Raw genomic sequence first — 21,059 nt, 5'->3', positions numbered from 1 at the left:
TAGGTGTAACACCATCTTTCCTGACTCAGAAGAGTTTGCTCACAGGGACTATTTAAGAATTAAAGAGTAGAAAGAATAAATCCAGCATCCCTCCTCCCTGTCAGTTACCCACCCCCACCCGTGCTCTGTCCTCAAAAAGACCTCTCTTAGTTGGTTACCAGAACTGAATTAAAATTTTCAGAGCTCCAGGCACAGATGCTGCTGGCTGCTCATATTGTCACTGAGAGCAAAACAATACCAAACCATAAAATATGAAACTTACCTATACCTGGAAATTAAAATTATACAATTCTTTCTAGAGTAGATCATTACAAAATGATGGATGGGTTCATTGAAAAGGACTCTCTCTTTCTCCTGTCTCTTACTTACATTTGATTTTACTTTCTGGCGGCTGTAGTTTGCTGGTGCTCAAAACAAGTGTTTAATCTGCCAACTGGGTAAATTAGCACTGGTGGTTGCCAAACAAGAAAACATTTCTGATTTTTTGTGTGTGTGTGTGTGTGTGTGTGAGACAGAGCCTCCCTCTGTCGCCCAGGCTGGAGTGCGGTGGTGCGATCTCAGCTCACTGCAGCCTCCGCCTCCCAGGTTCAAGCAGCTCTCTTGCCTCAGCCTGCCGAGTAGCTGGGACTACAGGCATGCACCACCACACCCAGCTAATTTTTTTATTTTTAGAAGAAACGGGGTTTCACCATAGTGGCCAGGCTGGTCTCAAACTCCTGGCCTCAAGTGATCCACCTGCCTCGGCCTCCCAAAGTGCTGAATTACAGATGTAAGCCACTGTACCTGGCCTAAAATTTCAGACTTTTTAATAGAATCTGCTAAAACTAGCTACTTTTGTGATCTCTGAAAAGTTGAGACTCCTCAGTATGGCCTGAAGTGGTCTGGTTAAGATTTTAGATTCTGGTTTTCTTCTTTGTAAAAGATGACAGCTGCTTCCTAAATGGGGTGTCTCACACTGGTGGGCAGAGAGACTAACAGGAGAGGAGGAATGGCCCAGGAAAACATGTACAGGCTGGAGATGTATTTTTATTTTTATTTTAAATGGCCTACCAGACTCCCTTGAGGTTTCAGTTGGGAGCCACAAGAACATTACTGGACTTTTCAACCTACCCATGCATTTTTATCATCCTGTACCAAATGTGGCAGGGAGAAGAGTGAACGGGAAGAGTTTACAGCAGGAAAGACACTCCTCCTTAGAGTGAGGAGAGACTTGGACAAAACCTTACCTTTCTCCCCTGTGTAGGAGATGACATAACTGTCCACAGTGGCAATGGCCGGCTGCCACCTGGCCAAGGCTTCCGAGTCAGTGATATTGGCTGTCACCAGGCCAGATGGGCCATCCAGAGCTGCAAAGAAAGATGGTGGACAGGAAGGAAGTCATTGGTTGGGACATCAGACCCCAGCTGCTCAGCTGTCCACACTGCTTATGGAGTCCTGATGTTAGGACAGTGTCAGCTGCATGGAATGGTTCAGAGACCTGAGCCTGCAGCCAGGCTGACCTGGCTTTGAGTAATGACTCCCTCCCTTGCTGGCTCAGTTACTTTGGGCCTCTATGTCCTCATGTGTAAAATAGGGATAGTAATTCTGGCTGGCTTCATGCTCCGTGTTATTTTGATTTTTCCATTATATTATTGGTGGAAAGAAGCTATGTAAACTGAACAGGGCTGAACACATGACAAGAATTGTTATAGTTTATATTACTTTCCTCAGGGAAAGAACTTACACAAACAGAGGGGACTTGCATAGTTAAGACTGCCTGTGCCTTTTTCTTCCCTTCCCTTCCTTCCTTCTTTCCTTTTTTTTTTTTTTTTTTTTTTTTTTTTTTTTTTTTTTTTTTTTTTTACACAGTCTCACTCTGTCTCCCAGGCTGGAGTGCAGTGGTGTAATCTCCGCTCACTGCAACCTCTGCCTCTCAGGTTCAAGCAGTTCTCCTGCATCAGCCTACCAAGTAGCTGAGATTACAGGTGTGCGCTACCAAGCTGAGCTAACTTTTGTATTTTCAGGAGAGATGGGTTTCACCATGTTGGCTAGGCTGGTCTCAAACACCTGACCTCAGGTGATCCACCTGACTTGGACTCCCAAAGTGCTGAGATGGTGTGAGCCACCACGCCTGGCCCTGAGCCTTTTCTGAGCTTTGAGTGGTATTTCTCATTAGATGGCTTGCAGAGAACATAAAGCCAGGCTCTGGAGGCCAGTGGTCCCGGGTTCTACCACGGCTTCTCTGCCTGGTGCCTCTGTGCCTTGGGAAAATTCATTTCCCTTCTCCAACTTCATTTTCTTTAGTTGCCAAAGGATGACTGTTTAGTTAATAAAGACTAGCTAAGCAATGTGTGGTGTGTAAAATGTACCAGGGAAAGCTCTCAATAATTGAGTTGTTATTAAGATCTCTATTAAAGGTATTTGAAGTCGTAAGTACGGTTTTCAAATGACTTGTGCTGAGAAAGGATGGATATTCAAAGGGTATTTATCCCTGGTCTCTTTTAACTGACCTCTCCTACTACCCAACATCACTTTCTCAGAAGCCAACCTGAATCTGACCATTTCCTCTTGCTTTTGCACTTACTACTGAATTATGCCCATGCCAGCAGCCCTGGCGGGGGTGGAGGGAAGCTATCCTCAGCTCATTTCACAGAGAGGCACCTGAGCCTCGAGGGATGAAATGACTGGCCAGAGCCAGGATGTGGCAGGGCAATTGGGGAGCCCACATTGTCCACTCTGAGTTCCTTCCTGCTTCACTGTGCATGGATAGAATCTCCTTTAACTGGTGATGACAATGGGGCATTGGGAGGAACTACGTCCAGCTTTTGCCATCTGTTGCCGTGGAGAATCCATTGATGAAAGATTTCTTTGGGGAAATAAGGGCCTGTGAGGCAGGGTGGACGGGACTCTGGGTTCAGATGGGATGTTTTAATTGTGTGTTGTCAACTCTTTTAGGCTATGAGGATATTTTTAAAATTTCCTATGAGGCCCATTCTTTGTATCCCTTAATGAGTTGGACTGGATAATTGCTCATATATCAAAGGATAAATTGTTTAGAGACATGGCTGTCTGAAGAGAAATTTTCCACTTCATTCTCCTTCAATGCAATTCATTATTTTCCCCTCTTTACAGTGTACTGTACAAATCAGGTTATCCTAGGAAAGGAACTCTTTATTCTAGAAGGATAGAGAGTTTAGAGTCAGACCGACCTATGTTCAAATTTGGTTCCAGCCTTTACTAATTATGTAGGCTTGGCCAAGGTATTTCATTTCCCCAAGTCTCAGTTGTCTCCTCTGTAAAATGGGGATGATAATAGCTGTGGGGATTAAATGTGAAGGGTTTAGTAACAGTGCCTGGAATGCAGGAGCCACCAAATAGACAGGAGCTACTTTGTGGCTGTCACCATCACATGCTCATGTGAAGCACCTGCTTTGAAGGACCCTCACAAGGGTTCCAGGTAATAGGCGGAGAGGGGAAGGAGGTGGTGGGCTAATGTGAACAATTGCATTTACAGATGCTTTACAAATACAGCTTCATGTGATCCTTACCATACCCTGTGAGGGAAGCAGAATTGTGTCTGTTTTATAGAGGAGGAAAGTGGACCCTAGTAAAATGGACTGATAGCTCATGTAGTTGGTAGAATTTGGATATTAATTCAGGTAAGTATGACGCCCAAACTTGGACTTTTTCTTTCAAAATAGTCCAGGAAATGGAGGCCCAACAAGGTTAAGGTTACCCAGCTCACCAGAGGCTGGGATGGGCCAGAAGAGAGGAATCTGGCATTCCAAATCCAGTTCACTTTCCACTAGGATCTCATAAACAAACCCCCCCTTTTTTTCCAGCTGCTGAGTCATGAGCTACAAGGTTGAAGGTGAGAAATGACGTAGGATGCACAAGTGACCTCTGAAAAACAGTAACACACACACACACATACACACAACTCCACCAACTCACCTGTGGTGAACGACCCTGAGACAGGTTCACTTTCCTCAAAGCCCTTCATGGCAATGATGTTGACAAGGTACTCCACCCCAGGTACGAGTTTCACCAGCCTGGTCTGAGTCTTGGTTCCATCCACAGTTACCATGGAGGGTGTACCTGGAACACAGTAAAAGCAAGATGAGGAATAATGAACCTCATGCTTTTTCCATTGGTGCAGATGCCAAAAACAAAGCCAGGAGGTGGGAAAAAAAATGTGAAGTCACAACGTACTAAAAATGGCAAGTTTCCATTCAGTAGAGAGCTGGCATGTTGTGCAAATTTTATTTTATTATTTTTCCCCACAAAGAATATGGGAAGCCTACTATGTAACATTTATCAGATCTATTTCACCCATTATCTTGGCTTAGGATTATACAGACTCCCTTACTGGAGGAAATTCTTCTTAAGAAAAGATAGTTGATCATAGTCAAGTTTGTGCTGCAGTTTTTATTAATAAACACAGAAATTGTATTTCTTAGAATTTGGGGGCTAGTGAAGAGCTTGCACATCAGCTGGTCAGACTTCCCATAGAGATGAAATAGCATTCCTGTGAAGAGGTTATTAACCATCCTCTCTTTACACACTTCCAGCAACAGGTAGCTTACTACCTGCCAGAGTGTCTTTAGGCAGATTTGACTGGGCCTCCTCCCTGTGGTCTCTATTATAGCCCATGCGCTTTGAATTAGAATTCACAAATTTTCTAAGGCACAACTTGCCATCATTTACTGAGACAGACAGATTTGGTACCTAAAGGAAAAATTCACATACATCCAAGACTAGCTTTTCAGATGAGTGTGCTTAGGGAGAGAAATGTCAATATATTTAGAGTCTTTTGTCATTGTGTGCAAACAATACTAGAGATGTATTTCTCATGGAATTTTATAATTTCAAGACTAAAAAAGGTCTTGTTCAAATGACCCTTCACAAGATAGTTTCTTCTAAGAATCTCATAGCACTTTATAAATGAGATCTCTTCCCTCCAGATGGTCTCACAAATAAAGAATTCATTTTCTTCGATCATGATATTGGGGTGATGAAAATTATCAGGGTCTCTTTCATGGATCCATCCAAACCCACAACACTCCTCCTCTCTCTCCCCTTTCTGAGTCTCCTACCTCCTGTAATGGGCACATAGGTAATCCGGAAGCTCTCCACCTGGGCAGTGGGTGCCCTCCAGCTGACAGTAGCCGAATTTTCAGTGATGTCCGAGAAAATGACTTCCTTTGGAGAGCCCATGGCTGTGAAGAAGAAAACAAAAGAGAAACCCAGAAACAGTTAACTATCTTGTTCATCAATGGTTCTTCTTGAATTCCTTATTTAGAAAAACTCAGTGCTTAGAATTCATGTCTCAGCCAAGCCCTTAGGATGGAGAATGTGGTGATCTGTGGTTAAGTTGTGACTTGCTAGGACCAATTGTTGTTTCATTTCAGTTATAGGGCCCAGGGTTGTAGAAGAGTAATTTGGTTTAATTCAAGGAGAGTGATAGCACCATAGCTGACTTCCAAGGAATTGAGGGAGAATGGTTTCCCAGATTGGAATATGTCCCCCTTTCATTTTTGATTTTTAACATTTTCTTAAATCTTTGCTTTCTAGTTCCTTTTATTAAATAATACTAAGACTTGACAACTGTACAGTTCTTTGCAATTTATAAGGCTTAATCCTCACATAGAAACCACCGAGAAGATGTGATTGTAGCCATTTTACAGAGGACCAAACCAAAGTTTCCATGAACATTCTTGTGATGCGATCTTTCTGGGTCCCAGGAGTAGGCAGCAGAGCCAAGCACAGCCTGGAATCCTGGAAACAATGTTCACACAGACACTGACCCGGACAAACCCATTCCTAGAACTGGAAGGAGGTCCAAAGCCAGGAGAACAACCTCAGGCCCATCACCAAAGCAAACACCCAGTGGACACTGGGTCTACCTGTGAGGAGAGCCATGCCCAGGGGAAGCTTCTGCCTCCCCAAATACCTCCCCTCAAAACCCAGTTTCCTTTGGCTTTTCTCTGTGTATTTTTTGGCTTCGATTTTTGCCCTCTTCAGCTGACCATGCCTACCCAGAGAATTCAGGAAACAATTTTCAGGCTCTGGGGAGCTCACTTCCTCATCTTTTCCCCTCTCCAACCCACAGGGATTATTACATGCTGAAACCCACAGAAATTCAGAAAGGGTTTTTTTTTTCTTCCCCTTTCTGTATTTTTCTCTCATCCAAGACATCTCCTCCTACAGCTTTCTTCTGTGGCCTGGTAGCCACCCCCAGACTCTGTGGCTGCCTGGGTTTTTGCCCTGTCCATGGAAAGTTTCAGAAACCACATGGGTCTCTGGAGCCTGAAAGATCTTAATTGTCCAAATACCACTGAGAGGCTGCGTGACCCGGGGCAGGTCCCTTCACTTCTGTGAACCTCATTTGCTCCATCTGTCCAGAGGGAAAAGTGGTACCCACCCACAGGGATGTTTTGAGGATTAGCAGAGATAACAAATGTGAAACGCCCAGCACAGCATCTGGCATGCAGTGAGAATTCAGTAAATATGATTGCCCTCTCTTTATATTCTTTCCCATGTCCCTCCTTCCTCCATGGGCCATAATAGACTTTAAGATGTCCCCTACGAAAGATCGAGATGAGGCTACTGGGAAAAAACAAAAAACCAGTGAGGTGTATAAACTCAGGCACTGAGGACCTCCCTCTGCCAACCTGGCATACTCACACTTTTGCTCCAACTGAAAACCTCCTTGGTGTAGGTACATTTTAGTAAGTGTATCGTATGGCCAAACACATTAATAGCTAACATGGTTACTGTGGGTAAAGAAATTCTGCTAAATACTTGATATTCATGATCTTATTTAAATCTCGTGGCTGACCTTTGAGTTAAATTCTATTTTCCAGATGAGGGAATTGAGGTAGAGCCATGATTAAATTCCAAGGACACTGCCCCACGGTTGTTGGCTTAACCAACAGGTAGCACTGTCTTTCACTGCCCTTTCTACTGCCCTGGGCACCCAGGGCTGGCAGCTTCTGCTGTGGAGAGGTACCTTGTGAGTGACAGGAAGAGCTACAGCAGGGCCTTCTCAGGAGGAACAGGGATAGGACATTACAGAGAAGAGTTTACAATGGTATGAGGGAGGAAGAAAGGAGAGGAGAAAGGATTAAAAAAAAAAAAAACACAAAAGGGGAAATTTATAAACTTGATGAGGTGAAGATAGAAATGAGGCATCTTCTGTGCTCAAGAGCCCCCTTTCCTGTCTTCTGGTCCTGGAGCACAGGCATGTAGAGACACACACACACACACACACACAATTGCACACACACGTGGGCGCCTGTCTTTGGCTGTAAACTACAAGGCTCTAGAGAAGAAAATGAAAGAGAGGGCTTTCCAAAAGAGCAGGGTCTGCCTTGCCTTTTTTGTTGTTGTTCTTAAAAAAAATTTTAATTCATGATTATTCATTCTCTTTTTTGCTTTAGAACTGCAGGGCTTCTAGAAAAAAAAGATCAGCAAAACAAATCAATGATCAGAAGTAAACTTTGAAGAGTACTGTTTACAAACCAAGATCAAAATCAAGGCTCTGTCTCTGATCTGGAGTCGTTTTATGGGCAGCCACAGGGAGGAGGATACTGAGACCTGCATCCCAGGGTAGAGCGTCCCTGTTAATAAGAAACAGGATTTTTCCCTCTTACTAGGTTGCTGCCTGGATTCTAGCATTTTCTCCAAGTCTATAAATACTGATTATTATTTTTACATGGGTGGTTTGTTGCCACTTGTTAGGTCTTGAAAACCTGACAATATAGAATATCTATCTTTAGACAAAAAGGAGAGGTTTTGGCAAATGTCATGCCTATACCTGGCAGAGATGGCAAGCAGCTATAGGCATTGATTTTCTCTCATTCAGACTGCTCATTTTTAATACTATTAGAATAAACTGGTCATTGGGTTTTACTCCAAATCTAGCTCTATGACCATAGAAAAATAATCTCATCATTCTGGTACTCAGAGTCTTCATGCACAAACAGAAGAGGTTGAGCTACATCACCTCTCAGGTCCCTTTTATCTCTCCTGGTGATTTTGTGGTTCTGTCCCCTGGTTCCCTTTGAAGCAGCTGTCTCCAGCAAATGTCTCTGTATCTCCCTCAATTTCATGAAAGAATTTACTCTACTTGTTGGAGGTCTTTCCTTTTCTCTTTAAAAAGTCATGTTCATCTTAGTATTATTATTATAAAGAGTCATATTATTACTACTGTTATTATTACTATTAGTTGAGACAGGGTCTTGCTCTGTCATCCAGGTGGGAGTGCAGTGGCATGAACACGGCTCACTACAGCCTTGATCTCCTGGGCTCAAGAGATCTTCCTGCCTCAGTCTCCAAAGTAGCTGGTATGAGGCACCACATCTGGCTAATTTTTTAATTTTTTTTTTTTTTTTTTTGTACGGGCAGGATTTTACTATGTTGCTTAGGCTGGTCTCAAATTCCTGGACTCAAGTGATCCTCCTCCGGTCTCAGCCTCCTAAAATACTGGGATTACAAGTGTGAGCCATCACACTGGGCCTAAGAGTCATATTATTAACCATCTTTTTTTTTTTTTTTTTTTTCTGTAAAAAAGTGATTAAACTCCAAGGACACTCTAGGTGCCTTTCAGAGTTGTTATGAGTATCAAAGTTAGAGAGCTTCATAAACAGTAGCATGTTAATCTTGCCAGCTCTCTCCTTTATCCTTGCTGATCACCGTACTGATTATTCACATGTAGCATTTTATAAATGTTAATCTTTTTAGGTAGAGGTGCCGCTTCTCCATTATCTCCCTGCTTGGTGTAGCTCAAATGTTTGGCCAAAGAACAAGGAGGTGTATCTCTGGATAAAATATGATGAGATAATAGATAGAAGGAAGAATCTTTGGAACATAAAAAAAAGACGATAATTGTAATGATGATGATGCATTAATGATAATGTGAATAGCTCTCATTTGCTGAGCCCTTGCCATGTGCCAGGCCCTCCACTATGGGCTTTACATAAATTATCTCATTTAATCCTCACAACCCTATTAAGTAAATGGTATCATACTTTTTTTTGCATAAGGACTTAGCCAAATTGTCCAAGGTAACACAGTCTATAATTGAAAGAGCCAGGATCAGAGCACCAGCCTGCCTGCATCCAAAGCTCCTGTGATTACTGAGCCCTGTGAGAAGAAGACCCCTGAGTCATGACTTTTCTCTGTTCTCTCTTGTTTATTTACAGTACCTGTTGTTGCTATAGCACTGACTGGCTGGGATCGCCTTCCTTTGCTTATTCCATACAGTTCAATTTCGTATTCAGTAGCCTCTCTGAGACCTGTTATGTCCCTGGTACGTTCGGGGGCAAGTAGGGTTATCTCCAGTGGCTCAGACTGCTTTTTGGTATCTCTGATTTTGAGAACAAAATTGTCGAAGACCCCTTCATCAGCTGTCCAGGACAGACGGAAACCGTCTGGGGTGGCATCTGAAACCAGAAGGTTGTCAACTTCTGGTTCGGCTTCTAGAGGGAGAGAAAATGGTGGGAGAAGGAGGAAAGACAACATCATTTACCAGTCCGTACAATCTTCTCTCCAGTGGGGGTATCAATAGGTAGTGATGCCCCGGCTTTCAGAGATAGAAGTGTCCTGAGATACCAAAAATAAAATCATTCAACATTAACAAGTCCAGTAGAGTCAGGAGAGGGGAATGATGGAGTAGACACATTCAATACAAATCAAGTATGTTTGCATATGTGAGTTTTGTCTAAAAGCAATTCTGTAAATCCACATCTGGACTCAGTATCGGCCCCTCCCACATATTATTAAATAAGTTCAAAGCCAGTAACTTGTTTACATTTGCTCTCTGTCTTCCAGTGGCTGAGTGCCCATCCCCTGCAAGACCCTTTTCTTTTCTTTTTGAAAAGACAAATAAACCAGCATTAATGATCTGTAGAGCTGCTCATGATGATACTGCTGATTACATTCCCCTTGAGGCTGCCCAAAATGGCTTTTAAAATGTTTTGGTCTTTTTGCTTTGTTCGTAGTGCTGTTTCATTAAAGAAGGCACCTACCCTTGACTTTTTTTTTTTTTTTTGGCATTCTTTCTTGTTATTTTATTAACTATTAGATAAATGTTCAGATGGTAGAACTGAAGTTGGAAACTTTTGTGCTACATATTGTGGACCTAGGGTTTCATCTTGTATTGCCTTAACTAGACAAAACTCAATGTCAATGTAGATGTAGAGCTGAGTTTCCCAAAGTGTGCTCAGAGCGAACTATTCCTGTTTGATCCTCTTCCTTAAAAAGTATCCTTTGTCAATTAAGTTTGGAAAATACTGCCTGGATAAGTACTTCTTGGAGATAATGCACGTTAGGGTGTTCTGAAAAGCCTTGCAGTTAAAGATCCTCTTTAACTTTGTTTAACTCAATCTTTCCAGACTTATTTGAACGTGGAATTTCCTCACCGAGTAGGACCTTTGAACATTCTGTGGAGCTAGTAATCTCTAGAAAGACTTTGGGAAACACAGATGTTTGACTGTTACAGTTGTTAATTTCTGTAGGAATCATTAGTCTTGAGAAAATTATGGATTTAGTCTGTGTTGCAGAGTCTCTCTGATATTAGTGATTACCAATAAAATAAGTTCACATTTGGTTTTCCAATGGTGAGCCCACTAGGTAAGTTTGTTAAGATCGTGGTTGAGACTTTGAGATGGCAAAGGTTTTAAATACGTTTTGGAAATATATTCATTGGTATATTTCTTTTGAGAAGGCTGAAATGTAGCTGGGGACCAGCCAGGTTGATCACAAGGGAAGATGATATGAGGTAAGCACACAAGAGCTATGGACAAGACAAGGTCTAAAGGATTTTGAATACAAAGCAGAAATATTTCGACCTTCTCATATCTAGGGTGGGAGTGGGGCGTGTTCATTAGGTACATATGACAAGAGGGAGTATGGGGAGAAGGTGAAACAGTAGACCACATTTATGGATTAAGTAGGCAATGTGAACAAAGATGTTAAAGTCATGGCGATCTGGCAGACAGATTACACAGAAGGGGACCAGGAAGAGGAACGAATGGCTCACTTGATTTGAAATACCTGTAACAATCTCAGCCCTCAAGGGCTTGGTTTGGTGCCCTTGGGTGAAGCCAGAGACCATAACCTCATAGCCAATGCCAGTTATGAGGCCTCTAAGCTCCAGCTTCCTCTGCGTTCCTGAAAGTGTAAATTCCTGGGGGTCCAGCAGCTTCCCAGAATCCACCACCGTTACTAGAAAGCTGTCAAAGGCATTCTCCGATGCCATCCAGGAAACTGTGAACCCGTAGGGATTAATGTCGGAAATGGTTAGGTTTTCCAGAAGGGGCAGGGCCTCTGAAAGAAGGGAGGAGTGAAAATAACTCAGGTTAGCAGCACTGACTCTGTCAGGATAGCACACGTTTCCAAGAACATCAATAGATACCCAAGTCCATCATTCAATTTGTGTTATATGCTCAGCAAATTAAAATTCAGCAAGAACTTATTGGGTGCCAGATAGGGTTATCTTGTGCAATTCTCTTAATAGCCTATGAGGTAGGTATTATTCTCATTTTACATGTGAGCGAACTAAGTTTCAAAGAAGTTGATTGGCTTGGCTAAAGTTATAAGCTTGTAAGAAGAGATAGAGCAAAGTTTTTAGTCGGGCCTGACTCCAAAAGCCATGTAGTTCTCTATGCAAATAGGATGCATTGTGTTGAGTTTGGATCCCTTTGTCTACTTCCCACTGCTTTCAGGTTTTTTTTTTTCCAAGTATAATTTATTTCCGGTATATTTCTTGTGTTTCTATCCCACTTCTAGTACACATTTTGAATCAAATTAATGAAGTCAATTAGTGACATATCCTCACAAGCTGAAATAAAGGGAGGAGGTAAGTTTTTTCTTATGTGTCAAAATTAATAGCTCATGGTTATAACCCACTAAGAAATTATAAGATTTGCTAAATCTTTTGCTGTTTATTTTCCTGGATAAAGTTAGAAAACAAGAACACATCTGGGTCTTAGTAAGTTCTGCCATCATCTTTCCTTCATTCATTCATTCACCAAACATGTATGTCCCAGGCATTCTGATTTCTCACGTGCTAAATGGCCTATTCACACATTGTGATATCCAAAAGGAGTGAGCTCGTGTTGGCTAAGTTTCCACTGATACTTTCCAACTGACAAAGCTTCACATCATTATCCCAGTTAATCTTCAAAATGATACAGTAGGGTAGATATTGTTACCTGCCTTCCAACCTCTATCACATCTTAAAAAACCAGAGAGGTTAATGACTTAACCTAGGTCATACATCTACTAGGTGCCTAAGCTGAGATCCAACCAGGTCTTCTGACTCCAAGTTCTGTGTTCTTTCCATACCCAAAGTCAACCCCAATCAGTGATGGCAATCCTAAGGGAAAAGGAGGATTAGTGGAGAAGGTCCAGCGTCTCTTTTCCAGGTGTGTGTGTGTGTGTTTTTTTTTTTCCAACAGTACTGGTAAATGCATTTTATTTTTTAATCAGAAGAAAAAAAGGAGACAAGAATTTCAAATTAGCTGCATCTAGTTTAGAGACTTCTTTTCCATTGCAGCTAAATGGAAACTTTCAAAGCTCTTGCATTAATTCACTAATGCCTAGGGTCTAATCCATGACACATAAAGAAAAATGTTTAAAAAAGAAGTGTTTGGTGACTGAATGAATAAGGGAATTAATACCTTCATTTTATAAATAGAGATTTAAATTTTGTCGTGGCTTGGACTTCCTGTACTTATTTTGAAACACTTGGTGTTTATTCTGAGGCATTTTTTCCATGTAAAAATTTCCCAAGAATCATAATTCTATCAAAAGCAAAGATGAAATATCTTATACTGAGAAAACAATCTTGGTCTGAGAAACAAGGGTCTCAAATTCTGTTCCTGGATTTTGTTTAGGTAAGTGGCGTCTTCCTTTGATAGTTGGCCTCTTTGCACCTCCACACCAACAAAGCAGTGAATTCCAATGAAAGTGAGGGCATTCAGGATAATTAGTCAATCGAGGGCTTGTTATTTAAGAGTCCTTCCTGTTTTGTTTTTTTCTTTTTTAATATGCTTCTTTTAAAACACAATCTTTTCACATCATGGATTAGCTGAGGCAATGCTGTAACGGGATCTAGGATTCCCAAGACTGGCTCTCTCAGCTTCCCTTTCTTCTGTTATGTGGGAGGTCCTGCAAGCAGCTACAAGCAATGGCCTGATGGGATCTGTGGCCATTTCTCCTCTCCTGAGCAGTGAGAATCTCATCTCATACCTCCTTGTCTCAGTCCCTTAAGAAATTACCATGTTCTGCATTTGAAGACTTATCTGAATGATTTAATTCACATTAGGTAACTGGATAGGAAAAAATAATCACTTTTTAATCTTACATTAAAACGCACCCAATATTCTCTTAAAAAGGAGAGGGAGTTCATGATTGCATAGGTCTATTGTTCTATCTAGGCTTATTGGTTATTTTAAAGAAAGCCGCTTTCCTAATTATGTTGGGAGACAGCAGAAAGAACCTAGCATCTGTAAAATTCCTACTGGATGCTAGGCAGTTAAATTTCATCAACTCTATTTAATCTCTGAGACAAGGCTCCCAGAAATACCTGTGGTGTCCTCTCTCCATGCATAAGGAAATTAGGGTTCAAACAAGTTAAGAACTTCCTAAAGTTATGTAGCTAAAAAACTGTGGGAGAGGTTTAGAAACCATGCAAGCTTGATCTCAATATCCTCACTCTTCCAGGACACCATGCTGCCTATAATTAAATATTTAATTGTAGTAATTAACATGTCTTAGTTATGACAATTTAGACCCTGGGAGAGACCTAGTTTAATGTGAAAATCAGACAGCAAAGTCCATCTTCTGAAAATTATCACTAATGAAAAAGGCAGAGACTTCTAAATATTTTCTGAGGCTTTTTGGGCTAGAGACTTAGTAAACTGACACCATGTGCAGACTTTGCCACTGAAGTTTGTGCTGCCACCATTTGGAAGCATTGCCAAATTGAACACTGGCAAATGTTCAAGAAGTCAAGTTGAATGAATGGGTAGGGCTTAATTAAACTTGAAATTTATCTGTCATCTGGAGTTGAACCTTCATCAATCTATTGTATTGGCAATTTTAAGAATAATTATTTTCTAAAGAAAAAGATGATTATACTTTTGAGGCACATATATGAACTGCCTTACCTAGCATGATTTATGAACAGAATTTCAATCTCAGGCCTTTACTAACTTAGGAGTCACTTTTTAGGCAGAATCTCTAAACTATGGATAAAACAGACAATAAAACTGGGCACAAAAAACCCTAAAAGCTTTATACAACTCTTGAGAACGTTGTCTCCACTTCCTAAAAGCAGCTGTGAAAGTCCTCTCCTTTATAATAGTATCTGCTTTCTCTTTACTTAGAAGTTTACATATATTATCTTGGCTCTCATGAGTAATGTAACCTGTGTCTGTCAATGGATGAAAGGATAAAGAAAATGTGTAATATAGATAGATCACATTTATATATAAATATATACATTCCGTGTGTGTGTGTGTGTGTGTGTGTGTGTGTGTATATATATATAATGGAATACTTTATAACCTTAAAAAAAGAGGAAAATTCTGTCATTTTCAACAACATGGATGAACCCGGAGGGCACTATACAGAGTGAAATAATCCAGGCACAGAAAGACAAATACTGCATGATCTCATATGTGTAATCTAAGAAAACTGAACATATAGAAGCACAGAGAAGAACGGTGGTTACCAGTGACTGGGGTTGGGGAGATGAAGAAAGGGGAGATGTTGGTCAATAAGTGCAAAGTTCAGTTAGACAGAAGGAATAAGTTTTAGTGATCTACTGCACAGCATGGTGACTGGCCATAGTTAATAATAACGCATTGAACACTTCAAAATTCCTAAAAGAGTAGATTTTAAATGTTCTCACAGCACAATAAATAAATAAATAAGTAGGTGAGGTGATTGATATGTTAATTAGGTTGATTTAACCAATCCACAATGTATATGTATATCAAAACAACACACTATTCTTCATAAATATATACAATTACTATTTGTCAATTAAAAATAAAGAGTATACATTTGGAGTGAAGATTGTATTTTTGTTGAATTTTCCTTTAAGATGACTTATCTCCTTTTCTCTCTGTGTTAGACAAGTGAGAACCTCTGATTGAGTACCTATAATGACAAAGGCAGTGAGGGGTCTGGTGGGATCCCCAGCCCAGGTGGTCCCTGCCACACTGACGTCATAGCCAGTGTTCTCCACCAAGCCTGTGACGTGAGCTTGCTTTGCATCTCCTGAGACTGTGAATTGCTGGGACTCATGCAGTGAGTGAGTGTCACTCACATTGATAACAATCTTTGCAAAAAGCCCAGCTTAAGTGGTCCACGACATGTTGAAGCTGTTTGGAGTAATATTGCTAAGGATTAGCGTGCCCAACTGTGGCTCTGGTTCTAAAGAAGGAACACAGGCAGAGAGAAAGAGAGAGACATTATTAGAGGAAGCAGTGGATTTTTCCAGAATGTAGCCATAGAACATGAAAGCATCAATATCTCCAAATACATGCAGAAGAGACAGTATGTTAGGCTGTGTCTACACCTGCATTGAATATGATGATAGAAAATATATTGCTTTCTCTGAAGGCATAGATTTGTGTTCTTTTCTTATTTTTATTTTTATTTTATTTTTTAGATCTGTGTTCTTTTAAAGCATAGACACTACCATTTGCTAGTCATGTATGAGGAAGAGTAGACAAGCCATTAGGGTGGTAGATTGGAATAATGTGAAGGGTATTAAGGCTACATTTTCTAAAGTTTGTAATGGGGACACAAGCCCTGTAAGATGTTCCAAGAAAAGACAGCTTTATGATTAAGTATGCATGGCAAACACTGAATATTATGTCTTACCATAGAGATTCACAAGGTGAGTTTGCATTTTGAAGGCTCTGACAGGCTGGTTCTGTCAATAAACCTATTTAATTTTGTTTAGCCCATAAATCATAAACTTATTGATCAATGCATACCCTAACTGAGGAATATTCTTTGAACATCTCAAGGAGCTGGTATTCCATTGAACATGTTTTAGAAAATGCTTCTTTGAGTTTCCTTATTCAGTATTCTTTTTTAGTATCTATTGGTTGCACAAATTAAAGGCTAATATCCATACAAGATAAATTTTTACAGTACTTAATATGCACTGTAGGAAAATCTATATTTCACCATTTAATACTATAAAGGTGAAGATGGCTTCCATTAAAAATTCCTGATGAATGCAAAGATGAAAGAAAAACTTGAAGTTAGGCATTGAATTTTCTGTTCAGGAAACTCACTTATTGGATAATTTGGACAGAGAGATGGTTTCTCTGAGGTTAAATATCTCTTTTCTGTTAAAGTCTAGACATTCATTTTTGAGAGCAACTCATTTAATGTTAAGGGGCCTATATGGCTAGATGTTCATGGGGCTGGCTTCCTAAATGTTCATTTATCAAATAAAACTAATTTTAAAGTAAGTGTGGCCCAGATTGTATTTTAGAGAGAGGCAACAGTACCGGAGGATTCAGATATTAAGATCAGGATTTAGGGTTGGGAAAAGGCACAATATTTCTTCCAAGGACTTGGGAGTTATTTTGCTTCAGCTCCAAAATTTGGAGGAAAGAAGGGGCTCATTTGGATAAACTTTAACTGCACAATTATACAGCATAACTTGATGTCATAAAATCTCTAAGAACAAAAAGGATTTGGTTCAGAAGCAGAATATAGCCATTAGCATTGACATGGGACTTCCTCCTTATCAATTAGTTTCAGAAGGTAACAATGCAATCATTTTTAGCTATAGCTTTGACAAATTCCCTCAACCACACAAAAGACTAAAATCTTCCAAGTGGAACTCTGTTATTTCCCTATATTTTGCTGTAGAAACCATCTCCCAAATTAAGGATGCATGCTGGAATTCTTCTCATGCTACCAGACAGACTATCAATGCCAACAGATTCACCATGCAGAATAAGACTCTGATTCTTGAGGTCAGCTTTACCTCAGCTGTCTCTCAACGGGTGCAACCAAGCTGAGAAATGAGATGCAAGAAAAAACAGAGAAAGATAGTGGTAATTAGAGTATGGTCAGTGTTCCATGCAAAACGAGGGGCATTTTTCTCCCACCACTTTTAACTTTCTGAAATGATTCATTGCCATGCTAGCTGCTTCCAGGAAAAAGAAACATTTTCAAAATTTAATGCTCTGAATATTCATCACATGCACCAAGATTTAGACAAGATGATGGCTTGAAAGAAGAGCCTGAGACTTTGTGACAGCTATCAGTGGGTGGCAAAACATGCTTGACAAAGTACATGTCAAAAAAGAGTAGTCTTCAGACAAAAATCTTGAGAACAAGATAAGACCACTGGGTCATCTCATGCAGTTCTTGGGTTGTGATTCAGAGTCTATTCTCAGCATGCTCAAGGCACTCTTATTTTTTAAAATCCTGCTAGAGAGAAAGAGAGTGTAGATCTTTCTGACCAAGGCACCAGAAATGGCATGCACATACCTCTTTGAACATGACATAGGCAAACTTTGATTAGAAAGACCACAAGCAGATGATAATGGGTGGGATTGAAAAAGATTATTCAAGATCAGATGAAAGGATGGTTTAGAAATTCAACCAAAGCAAGTCAGGTTAACTTTATACAAACAAACAGAACAACTCCAGATGTGAATGGATATTTAGGAAAAAGAGGTTTGACACTGAAATTCTTTAATTTGGGATGAGAGTTATTTTAAAGCCTTAAACCTTGGATTTGGATGGCTCTATCAAATTTGAGAAGGATTGGGAGCAACTAGGAGGATGAAAAGTGGGTAGCGGGTGATTTTTGGAATGCTATTCAGAGGAAATTCCATGAAGAGTGAAGAAGCCATAATAGGAAATACCTGTGGTTGCTTGGACCATCAGGGTCTGAGCATGCTGCCCACCAATCAGCCCATGAAGGTGGGCAGTGTAATTAGAAGAAGCTTTGAGGTTGGTGATGACAGAGCTGCGAGACACCCCAGGCACAGAGAGCACTATGGTCTCCTGGGGGTGATCGGAATTACTAACTTCTATAAGAAAGCTATCAAAGGCAGACTCCTGAGCTTCCCACGAGATGGACACACTGCCCCAGGTCATGTTTGAGACAGTGAGGTGGCTAAGAAGTGGTTCGGCTACTAAAGCAAGAAAAAAAAAAAAAAAAAGAAAGTGTGTCAATTTAAAACACCATTATAAAGTCAAAATCAAAACACTTAAGACTAAATCCATAAAGTTTTAGACTTTACCCTTTGTTAATGGTAAAATAATTTGTCCCTTGTTGAAAATCAGTTTGAGCCATGAGAAACAAACATATATGTTTGTCTAATTTTCTCCTCTAAGATTTTTTATACTTGAACCTGGCTGAGATAGGAACTGGATAATGTTGACTCTCTGCCTTATCTGTGGACCACCCTGATGATAATTTGTAGCCTCATGTAGAATGAGGACAGACGCTCTCTCAACCATGGGTGAGACCTAAATGACAGGCAGTTTTGATGCTACAATGTCAATCCTTTTCTTGGATTTCCCAGACTATGAGTCCCCTTTTTGTAAACTATAAGGAAAAATTATCCTGTGTTTGTTCTGTACATATTGTTTCTTCTTTTTTTTTCTAGTTTGTGATTTCTTCATTTCTCCTGTGTTTGTTCTGTAGATATTGTTTCTTTTTTTCTAGTTTGTGATTTCTTCATTGACCTCCCAAGAAAGGGCACTGTCTAAATTGTGCTAAGAATGCTATTTTGAATGTATGGGGTTCCCCTTTCTAAATTCACATAGGGTTCTCTTTTACTGAATGGCAAAGAGCATCTGACTTAGTGCACATCTCACAGACACCACAAATTTAAAGTGAGAGCAGTTCATTCTTTTGTTTTTTAAACTAAGTCCCTTGTTTGAACACAACTATTCTACTTTTATTTTTGCCATTTATCATTCACTATTCTGAGGGCAAGACATCATGGTCTGGTCTTCTAGAGGTGGTGTTGGAACTGGGGTGATCTGAATGGCATGGCTGCCTCCTGCACTCATCTGATAAGCAATCTTTGCTGTTTCTCTTTACTTTCCCAATTGGAAAAAAATACTGAACACCATCAACATGATTATTAAATCACTGGTATATTTGGTTATTGCGAGGTCCAAGAGACTAGGAAGACAAAAGACACTAAGATAATACGAAAGAAAATTTATAAGACCTCTTCGACTGAGGTAGACATCTTTCAAAGTCAAGAACAGCTCTTATTATATAGCTTTTTAGTTATCAGAGGTTAGAATTCTTTTCTCTAGATTCCATACGGCAAACTAGACAGAACTCCATTTTATGCTGTAAACGTCCTGGTCAGCAATAAATCAGGCACATGGTTTTATGGCAATCCATTATTTGGGCTGCTGTTGGAAAAGAGTTATGTTAAACAGCACTTCAGCCTAGCACCATGGAAGAGTTAGTGCCCCGTGGCTTGTACATCTATGGGCGAGGAGAAGGAGAGGCTTCACCCTGCAAAGAAGACTGGAAAGACTGTGTTAGAAATGGGAGAATGCACATATACCTGTTGTGGCTGTGGCACTGATGGTTTTGGTCCGGAAGCTGGGAGCAAGTCCAGAGAGGTAGACAATAAAATCAGTACTAGGGGGTAGCCCTGAGATATGGGCAGTTCGTTCAGCACCAGAGATATTATATTCCACAATCTCCAGCAACCTATTGGAATCAATAATTTCAATGGTAAAGGTCTCGAAGATCCCATCGGTAGCTGTCCAGGAGAGACTGAAGCTCTCGGGAGTTATGTCAGAAACATTTAAGTTTCCAATTTCAGGTTCTTTGGCTGAAAAAGGAAGGGGTAGGGGAGAATAAACAAATAAATTTGAGTTAATTATGTGGCTGTGTTTTAAGATTGAGGTTGTTAATGGAATCATTGCTGGGTAGAGAGATCTGATAGTTCACGGCTATGATGGAAGGAAGCAATGTTACCAATTAGTGCCAAAGAGAGAGAAAAAGCAGTTTTGTTAAAAGAAAAATTAGAGAAAGGAAGGTATGGCAATTAGATTTCTCTACATGCAGTTGCCACATATAATCAGGCCCTGGCCAAGAAGATGTGCTGAATGATCTTATCAGGAACTGTTGCATCTTAGTCACATATGCCTCTGGGAGCCCTCCCTCAGGGTTGCTGGCCACTGGTCAAAAGATATGAGTCCTGACAGCTTCCAGTCTCTTGAATTGCATTAAGGAAACCAAGATTACTCGGATGCCCCCCACAGACATTCTTTGCTTTGAAGGAGCTCCCATCTATTCAAATGAGAGCTAAATAATTCTGATGCCATTACCCTCCTAAGGTGGTAACTTGAGGCTTCTGATTTTGTGACTTAATGGGAATTACCAATTTCTCAGTGTAATTCTTGGTATTTTTTTTCATGCTTTAGACAAGGACCAGCCAACCATTCTCCTATTCTGTTAAAATAACTTGTCCTCTCTTAACTGCTGCTATGCAGGCCAAAAAGGCTAGTATTGCATTGCCAACCAAGAGGGCTAAGCCAAGGCAAGGCAGTTTAGGACCATCTCTTTCAGCGAAGAAATAACATTTTGTTTGAAGATGGTCCTGCCAGTGCTTTCCCCAGCCATAAGAATAAAACATGCAGAGGGCAGGTAGGAGCAGGGTTTGAAAAGCTAGTACTGTCTCTTTAGCAAGAAAGAAGGCTCCTGGTCTCTGAGATCCTTCTAATAGATTTGTTGAGATACAGTTCAGATGGGATGATGGACCTTCCTGCCCATAGGCCAATTCATCAGTGGCAAGAATGTTGCTATTGTTAAGAAGAAAAACACACACACATAAAAATGCCGAGGACACCCAAGCCACAATATCTGCAGAAAAGATCAGAAGTGGTGGGTGATTACTTTGCCTTCTGGGAAGGGATGGTTTATGGGTCTCAGAAAAAGGAGGCCCGGGTGCCTTCAGAGTAGCCTCGGCTGCAAATTCTAGGCATTTCAGGGTCACTGTCCTGGCAGTGGTTGCCTGTGCTTTATATTTCTTTATCTCAGTGAA

The 21,059-nt window shown here is 40.6% G+C and overlaps 1 protein-coding gene across 8 annotated transcripts in view; it reads right to left on the bottom strand.

Annotated features, from left to right (window-relative positions):
- TNC (tenascin C) overlaps nucleotides 1-21,059 on the bottom strand; it is a 98,291-nt gene that overhangs the window by 17,214 nt on the left and 60,018 nt on the right. For 3 of the 8 annotated variants that reach the window (XM_050762030.1, XM_050762032.1, XM_050762031.1), the window contains 6 exons: nucleotides 19,572-19,844; nucleotides 11,038-11,310; nucleotides 9,189-9,461; nucleotides 5,076-5,198; nucleotides 3,934-4,077; nucleotides 1,227-1,346 (listed from right to left, as the gene is read on the bottom strand). In XM_050762030.1, the coding sequence (XP_050617987.1) occupies nucleotides 1,227-1,346; nucleotides 3,934-4,077; nucleotides 5,076-5,198; nucleotides 9,189-9,461; nucleotides 11,038-11,310; nucleotides 19,572-19,844 (1,206 nt within the window). The remainder of the gene's footprint in view (nucleotides 1-1,226; nucleotides 1,347-3,933; nucleotides 4,078-5,075; nucleotides 5,199-9,188; nucleotides 9,462-11,037; nucleotides 11,311-19,571; nucleotides 19,845-21,059) is intronic. The other 5 variants (XM_050762033.1, XM_050762035.1, XM_050762036.1 and 2 more) reach the window with 3 other exon arrangements.

This window comes from Macaca thibetana, chromosome 15 (assembly GCF_024542745.1).
Source record: "Macaca thibetana thibetana isolate TM-01 chromosome 15, ASM2454274v1, whole genome shotgun sequence".
Classification (NCBI taxonomy): Eukaryota; Metazoa; Chordata; class Mammalia; order Primates; family Cercopithecidae; genus Macaca; species Macaca thibetana.
Note: the sequence above shows the minus strand (reverse complement) of the source record. Positions and strands in the feature narration are given on the sequence as shown.